Genomic DNA, 9463 nt, shown 5'->3' on the forward strand with positions numbered 1-9463 from the left:
AGATATCAGATATATCTATTATATTTAAAGGGTTCTCAGTGAAAGACCTATTTTTATATTAAATGTCCTTGTTTATCTCTTATGGCAGTTTTGACTTAAAGTATATTTTATAAACTATAACATTTTGCACTTCAAAAGTCATGTGCCTAATATAATTTTGAACTCCACTGCTCTTGTATGCTGAGCATTTTCATGGTATGTCTTGTTATTTCCTGTCACTTTTTGTCTATTGCTTTCACCAGATATGAAGTCAAGTCTCTTTAGAGAGAATAGAGTTGGACTTTTTAATTTCTTTATTTAACTGTGTCTTCTGAGTAGAAATACTAGTACATAAATATTTGCATAATTGTCTAAAAGGGACGGATTCAAAATAGCCCTAATATTAATTGTTTATTTAACTTTTGTCACTATTTAGTCTTTCTTTCCACTCCTTTTCTCCTCATTCCACCTCACTGAATTTTAGTGATATATTTTGCTTCTGTGGCCACCTTCATTTGTGTATTGCTTTAAACATTTTTCTGGTGTTCACTGTGAGAATTACCTAAAATTTTTGAAGTTGCAACTTATGTTAAACTCGTGACTACTTAACTTCAATTGTCCATAAAAATTCATAATATTTATATCTGCCCTCAACTTCATGATATAGATGTCAGTAATTACGTCTCTTTACATTATGTCAATTAACATGTGGGAATGATCATTTTTACTTTGTCTTTCAAATTTGATAGCATAATTAAATGTTTTTGCACCATCAATATAATACAGCAGAATTTTATTTTTGATATGTGCATATCTTTCCCAGAATGTTATGTAATTGTCTTGGAAGACAGAAACCAGACATTCAAAGGCCATCAAAAACCAGATGTATGGACACATGTGCCATTGGTTTGACTCTCTTTTGAAAGGGAATCCAGAAAATGGAATTTTACTGCTAAAGTGAGAACTCTGTATGAGTGGGGAGGAAGAGTTTTGCTGGGTAAATATAACAAATGTTCCTTTCCCTTCCATATGGTTCTTGGTGTCATACTCATCTGGGGTGCCATGAAATATTATCACTTATGACTTCTCAATGAATCATGTTTGCAAATATATTTTGAAGGTCATACATCTATGATGGAAGTAAGACTATGGTATTCTATTGCACTTTCTTGCTAATGTGCTTGTTATAGTTTTGTGTATTAAAATTATGAAGTATATTTACATAAGTATAACTAGTGAGATACTTTGTTATTTTCATTTCTTTCAGAAATCTCTTCCCATTGCACTGAAGACCCAATGCCAGAGCAGGGCATAAAACATTCATTCCAGATATCAATAATAAGACTATGCGGAAGCTCTGACCAGGAAAATGTACTTTTAAGAAAAGACTGGGAGTGTGTTGATGAGTGTAAGAGGCAGAAAGTAGGTTATGATGGTCTTATCAAATGTTTGTCAGGTAACAATAGGAAAATCTTGAAAGGTTATAAATGTATAAAAATGTTTAGCAAGTCCTCAAATCTAAATAAACCTAAGATAAGACATACTGGAGAGAAAAGTTTCAAACATAATGAATATGGCAAACCTTTTATGCACACCTCAAAAGTTCTTGGACATAGGAAATTTCACACTATAGACAAACCCAGCAAGTGTGAAGAATGTGGAAAACCCTTTAACTGCTACACAAATCTCACTATACATAGGAGAATTCACAAAGGAGAGAAACCCTACAAATGTGAAGAATGTAGCAAAGCTTTTACCCATTGCTCAATCCTTACTCAACATAAAAGAATTCATAACGGAGAGAAAACATACAAATGTGAAGAATGTGGCAAAGCCTTTACCCAGAGCACACACCTTATTCAACATAAAAGAATTCATAGTGGAGAGAAACCCTACAAATGCGAAGAATGTGGCAAAGCATTTATCAAGATTGGAGACCTCAATCGACAAACGAATTCATACAGGAGACAAACCCTACAAATGTGAAGAATGTGGCAAAGCCTTTACCTGGTGCTCAACCCTAACTCGACATAAAATAATTCATACTGGAGAGAAACCATACAAATGTGAAGAATGTGGCAAGGCCTTTACCCAGTGCACAAAACTTACACAACATAAAAGAATTCATAGTGGAGAGAAACCCTACAAATGTGAAGAATGTGGCAAGGCCTTTACCCAGAGCACATATCTTACTGAACACAAAAGAATTCATAGTGGAGAGAAACCCTACAAATGTGAGGAATGTGGCAAAGCCTTTAACAACATTGGACATGTCCATCGACATAAACAAATTCATACAGGAGAGAAACCCTACAAATGTGAAGAATGTGGCAAAGCCTTTACCCGGTGCTCAACCCTTACTCTACACAAAAGAATTCATACTGGAGAGAAACCCTACAAATGTGAAGAATGTGGCAAAGCCTTTAACAAGATTGGACATGTCCATCGAAATAAACGAATTCACACAGGAGAGAAACCCTACAAATGTGAGTTATGTAGCAAAGCCTTTACCTGGTGCTCAACCCTTACTCTACACAAAAGAATTCATAGTGGAGAGAAACCCCACAAATGTGAAGAATGTGGCAAAGCCTTTATCCACAGCACACACCTTACTGAACATAAAAGGATTCATAGTGGAGAGAAACCATTCCAATGTGAAGAATGTGGCAAAGCCTTTACCCAGAGCACACACCTTACTGAACATAAAAGAATTCACAGTGGAGAGAAACCCTACAAATGTGAAGAATGTGGCAAAGCCTTTAACAAGATTGGACATGTCAATCGACATAAACGAATTCATACAGGAGAGAAACCCTACAAATGTGAGGAATGTGGCAAAGCCTTTGCCCGGTGCTCAACACTTACTCTTCATAAAAGAAATCATAATGGAGAGAAGCCCTACAAATTTGAGGATTGTGGCAAAGCTTCTATCCAGTGCTCACACCTTAATCTATATGAAAGAGTTCATAACAGAAAAAAATTGTATAAATGAAAATTGTGACAGTCTTTAATAACTGCTCCAATCTTACTTATCATCAAAGAAATCATACTAGATATAAGGGAGATAAATGCAATGACTTTGGAAGTACTTTCCCAAAATATTAGCTTTAAAATGCACAACAGTACTTATATAAACAATAATAATGTAGAGTGCCAACAATATCTTGAGTTATGACAGAGATTTTATTAGACATGGGAGAACTTTCACTGAAATTAATTCTCCAATATTTTCTGAAACATTGCTCAACATCACAAAAATTTTCATAGATAGAAACCTTACAAATATAATGAATGTGAACAAATATTTATGAAAAAGGTATACCTTAGAGAACAACAAAGAACTGATACTTAAACCTCCTTTACAGGTATAATAAATTTCAGAACACATATAATCAATATTAAGTCTAAAGAGATATCAGAGGACTCACAGGAAAATGTGCTGAGGCACTAACACATTTAAACATTTCTTTAAACCAGGTTGTTGAGTATAGAGAATAACTCTGTTAAAATAGTTAGATAAATTATTTTTATATCAGTTTTAAAAATGAGAGATTTTTTGAAAATTATAATGATGTGTAAAATATACTTTCTCATCAGGGTGATATGCAAATGCAATAAATTATAATTTTTTTGAAACCTTTGACAAGGAAATACGGATGTTATTCAACTTTAAAAACAGTAGATGCTATGCTTCGTTTTTAGTGTGTATGTGAATGTCTATGGTTAATGATAGCTACATCACAGTTATTAGAAGTCTTTGTGTATTAAGTACATATCATTCATATACTTTTCCATAGAAAACTAAAATCACTGAAATGTAAGATGTATGAAATGGAGAGGTGCTGTGTGGTAGACTTCTAACAGTATTTCAAGTGATATATGATGTAGGTATACAGATTAATATCCTCATTAAAATCAGAATAAAACAATGATAATATTACAAGTAATTTGTTTTACTAATTGTACATTCGAATAATGAAACAGTGAATTTTTAAATATTTTTAGATTACATGTAAACCTAATTTGTCTTATTAAATTAAAAAAGGTTTTTGTTGTGTCAAACGTGTTGTAGATTGAATGAACTGTTAGTTTGTTACCAACATTAACCTATTCCATGTTACTCAAAGTTGGAGGCAATGGATTGTAAAAATGTACTATTGGGTTACACAGTAAAATTAAATCGTTTGTGATCTTTTTTCAGTGGCTTCAAATTTCTAATTCTTTGAAGAATAATGTTCCCACAAGTTTTATTTTTTATTATTTTTATAATTCATTGTCACTGTAATGCTTATAATAAAGTTTGTCCACTTAATGAAAAGCCATATATTTCTGAACACTGAATGAGTACTTGTTACATTTTATGCTACGTTTTTCTTTCAACATGCCACCCGTCTGGCCAGTTAAACAGAAATAAACACACTTTTTTATTTATACTGAATCAAATACACAAATGCATCACGTATAAGATGAACTTTGGTTGCAGTAGATTTATAGAGTAAGTAATTATGTTTGTGTGAATATGGATGTATACTTATTTTGAAAAGAAAAGTAGAAATATTGAGAAAAATAGTTAATTTCATAATTGTTCAGAATACACTAGCAAACTCCACAGAATCTGAGAGCAATTTTTTTTGCTTTATGTTGAATGAATTTGTTTAAAATTCTAAAGTCTCTAATTCAGAACCTGCCCATGCCTATCTTCTGTTCTTACACGGTTATTACTCATGCTAGGCTTAATATATTATTTTATTAATTGAAAGTTTGTATTTATTGTATATATGACCTACTCTGCAATTATAAGAATGATTTTTATAAAATTTAATTGCGGCTCCAGGTAAGAGATTGAAATGTCCAGGGTGAAAAATGTCACTGATTTTCATGTGGAGTGATGAGACCTGCAGAACAAACAACTCTCAGAATTTATCAGTGGGAATTCAGCTTCTTTCATTTCTTAATTATTTCTAGTGGTTTTTTTTTTTTTTTGGTCTCTTTTTGTCTTCATTTCCTTCTACAAATGTATCTATGCCATTCTTTTTTCTGCCTGCACTTGGGCTACAATATTCTCACTGTTGTACTCACCTGCTGAGAGTTCACATAATACTTTAAATGTTCTGATGAGAATTGTAGAATTAATTTAATTTGGTGAAAAACATTTAACTATAGAATTTGAGGGAATTTATTGGCTATACATGCAGTATTCTGATTACTTAATTAAGATTAGAGAGATTCAGAATCCTAAGCTTAAAGTAAGAGCCTTAAGAACAAAGACAGATATACAATTCTGAATGCCAGAGGATTAAATCAAGAACTCAGTATTGTTTGCTTTGTAAAAGCAAACTGTTATTAGATCCTAACATATAATGCCATAAATATGAAAATAATTTCAATAAGTAAAGCATAAATAAGTGTGTGATGCATACAGTAAGTACTATATAAAGAAACATGAGAATCTGGCAATCTCTTAATAGAGAGTTTGGGTAAATAAAGAAGTTTGAATTTAATTTTCTATAAAGTACTTATAGTACAACATATGCATCCATCTAGAATCTACTTATGAGTGTGTATTTTCAGGGTTAGAATATAATAGAATTATTTCTGTGTATTTAAAATATTTGGAATACTATTTATCTGATATTTCAATCTAGAGAATTTATTTTACATGACTTTATTTTCCTTTATTTTAGTGAGTGTAGTAAACAGTGCACAGTTCTCATTTTTAGTCATCTAACTTTGACAAACGATTCGGTCATTCTCTCTAGAGGAATCTCATGGATCATAGCTGCTTTTTGATTGAAAATTTCATTAGTGATTTTGGATGCAATCCTGCTTTCTATGTTCACAGTGGCCAGAGAAGAGACAGTGAGCACCACATACATCTTTAGTCTCTTTCATAACATAATCATCAGCACCAGGAAGAACAGGCGTCTTTAGCTTCAAATAAAATTGTTAAAGCCCCTTTCCTGTTCTGTGCTGCATTATTAATCTGTTGGTAAATATCAGAGTTCCCTTGTTTATGAATGACAGGTGGAATGACAAAAACAGCACTCTCACTCTGTTGCCCAGTCTAGAGTGCCATGGCATCAGCCTAGCTCACAGCAACCTCAAACTCTTGGGCTCAAGCAATCCTTCTGCCTTAGCTTCCCTAGTAGCTGGGATTACAGCCATATGCCACAATGCCCTGCTGATTTATCTATATATTTTTATTTGGCTGATTAATTTCTTTCTACTTTTAGTACAGACACAGTCTTGCTCTTGCTCAGGCTGGTTTCAAACTCCTGACATTGAGTGATCCTCCTGCCTTAGCTTCCCAGAGTGCTAGGATTACAGGTGTGAGCCACTGCACCCGGTCAGCACAAACTCTTTACACCAATAACTCGTTTAAAGAATTGGCTCAAATGGAAAGATTAATTCCTTGGGTTTGGAAATCTCTTGTGCGAACCATTATATCTCCGTGTAAATTTTTAAAGTTCACCGCTTAGTGCAGGGATTAGATATGTCAGAAACCCTAGCTAAATGAGTCCACGGACCCACCGGTAAAAATTGATGGCACAAATGATGGGACAGGAAATTTGGTTTGATATTAATGCTTAACTAAAATATGATGATCAAGCTATTTCTCAAATTCAACAGTGCTGTATTAAAGAATGGAAAAAGATAGCTTCTCTTAGACTGTAGCTTCCTATATAAATGTTAAACAAAATGTTAATGAAACTCATGTAGATTTTATTGCTAGATTGTAAGAAACATATGGTGCAAGAAATGATTAGTCCTCCTAATTTAAGAAATATGGTTTGACATATATTGGCTTTTAATAATGTTAAATCTAAATGCCAGCGGCTTTATGCCCAGCAAAATTAAAGTGCATGGTGCCACCGCTGCCATGGCTGCTGAGCCACCAATGCTGTGGCTGTGCTCAGCCAGGCAGCCCGGCACCAGCTCCCCACCACCGCACCCCAATGACACCTTATGGAGGAAGGGGATCACCTGGCTGCTGAAAAAACTTTTAAGAATTTGCCATTATTTGTCCTGGTCCAACAGGCACATTAATATTAATAATTTGGTCATATTTTTGTTACATGAAAAGGAGTATTAATACATTTAGGTGTAATTGATTCAGCTTATTCAAAAGAAATTTCAGTTATCAAGGAAAATAGCTCCCTATCCCACAATTTCCATCTGAAGATGGGATCCAAAGTGCAGTGAGCACCTACCTTTAAGTTGCAAAATTATCTCCTCCTGTATTAATTTCAGAAGCTTGTTTTTTTATTGGAATTTAACCAATTATCAAAAAAAAAGTCTCACTAATTACCCAGTAAGTTTATGGTGCACTGTTTAGGACAAATAGGGCTGTCTAGACTTCTTTCTTCAAAGCTAATTATTATTCATCTAGATAACATTTATGTAAAAGTTAGGATATGCTTAGTTATGTACAGGAACAACTTTATGTGTCCCTTTGCAATCTCTCAGTGTATTGGCACTGTGCACATCACATTGTGATTTGAGTAATAAAAGGGTTTCTTTTAATTCTCTTTTACCTTTGTGGAGTGGTTTTCTTAGTTTGATACTCTTTACTATTAATACTTCCTGAACACTTTCCAGAATTAAAACTGCAACATAAACATAAAATGTACCCACCACTTCTAAAGTAGAAGGGCTTTGAACACTAGATTCCGTCTTGAGCTTCCAGTCTGTAACCAGCAAGTCTGCAGCAGAGAGCTTCACTGTCCCCACATCTGAACACAGTGAGTTCTCTAGACCTCTTTGGTGTCTACTGTCCCTCTGGAGTATAGTTAGACCAGATTCTCGTGAATACACTCTCATAGGATAATAATTAGTAGTTCTATCCTTTCTGTAAATGCATCTCACATCTTTAGAACTTATATGGATTCAGATACCATCGGCCTCAAACACAAATGGGAACAATATTATGCACAATGAATTGGACACATAAACTCCCTTTCTGCCTTCAATTCTTGCCCAAATGCAAGGAAATGGGCAGTGAGCCCTACTGAATTCATGCCTCTCTAGAGGCCTAAATCTGCAGCTCTGAACTCTGAATCCAAGGTCTGAGGTTCCTCAGGATGCATTAGAGCAGCTTCCAAAGAGGAATTTCTCTTCCTGTTTTCCTTCCCTCTCTGTAAAAGCAAAGAATACACAAATTTGATCCAAACTAAACCTGGCCTCAACCTGGAATTTGCAAGACAGGGACACGCTTTGGACTGAGGATGGATCAAAATCTCCGGGGAGAAATATGCTGCAGTGTAAGAGATCAACATGGACTTGTAAGCGGACGTTGAAAAGACCTATTAGGGATAACTGTAAACAATCTTCCAGATCTTGTGTAGTGTCATATTATAGTTGCATGAGGAGAAAAGAAAGGCTGGCACCACATCTAAATTTTTCTGTAAATTATTGAACACTTATTACTCACCTTTTCTTGTATAATGAGGATTAAATCACACAATGTAAAGGCTTCTACACAGTGCAACAAACCATACTTCTGAGCACATAGGACATGCTCAGTAGACATTGCATTATGCTGCTCTTCATATGCATATTAAGTATATGCTGTGATGAGTGTTGGGCAAAAGGCAGTATGCATGCTGTGCTTGCTGTCTCTACTGAGTGCTACCAATAATGGATCTATGTTGAGCAACATCAGCACTAAAAGGGACATGGCTAAGAACCCAATTAATGTGCCCCTTCCACCCCAGCAGACCACAATTCTTAGAATGAGGCCTACAGTACCACATGATTTATATTCACATTGATGTTTCAGACACAAATTTAAGGTAATTACCTTTCAGCTAGGCTTTCAATTAGGATAACCTGGCTAGATTGAAGAAACACCATCACCTGCCTGTTGGGCTGGATGGGAACATCCATGTGGTTTTAATTGTGCCCCAACTAATTCTAATTTGATAACAGGTCAAGCATTAGGATTCCTGCATATATTCATGAGAATTGGGTTTAGCCTTTGTTGTAGAGGAAAGTCACAGGTTCTGCTCTCTAGGGCTTGTTAGAGGCAGATCACTGTGGTCAGATTCCCATTCCTGTAGCAGAAACTCCTGGCACCTGTAGCCGGGGAAGGTAACCAGAATAAAAAACAGGAGAACCTCACATTTTGGTCTCCATGAATGAGCTGATCATAGCTGACTCTTTACTGTGAGCAAGAGTAATTGAGTGTAGCCCTTCTGCATTTTATGTTCCTCCTGCTTGTCAATGTGGTGGAAACAAGGGATGAAATTGTGCTCACTCCTTTAAGTGCAGTCTCAACATTTAATTCTAATTGTTTTACAAAATCTCAGCTGAAAAGAAATTTCAGAGTAGGAGAAGAGGAAGAAGAAATGGCTGGTTTTCAGGTAAGTGTGTCCCAGATTAGAGGTTGTGTCCACTGTTTCTCCTAGAAAGTCATGTAGAACTTCAGTTTTTTGAACTTGTAAACCTTTATTTTTTTACTTTTGTTGTGTATGCCTAAGAAGTT

The 9463-nt window shown here is 34.9% G+C and overlaps 1 protein-coding gene across 1 annotated transcript; it reads left to right on the forward strand.

Annotated features, from left to right (window-relative positions):
• The first annotated feature begins 1381 nt into the window (after positions 1-1381).
• On the forward strand, positions 1382-2971 carry LOC142865723 (uncharacterized). Its single transcript, XM_075998913.1, is given in 4 exon segments — positions 1382-1401; positions 1680-1888; positions 1968-2411; positions 2496-2971. Coding segments are annotated over 4 exon segments (1149 nt in total).
• The last annotated feature ends 6492 nt before the right edge of the window (positions 2972-9463 follow it).

This window comes from Microcebus murinus, chromosome 31, assembly GCF_040939455.1.
Source record: "Microcebus murinus isolate Inina chromosome 31, M.murinus_Inina_mat1.0, whole genome shotgun sequence".
Classification (NCBI taxonomy): domain Eukaryota; kingdom Metazoa; phylum Chordata; class Mammalia; order Primates; family Cheirogaleidae; genus Microcebus; species Microcebus murinus.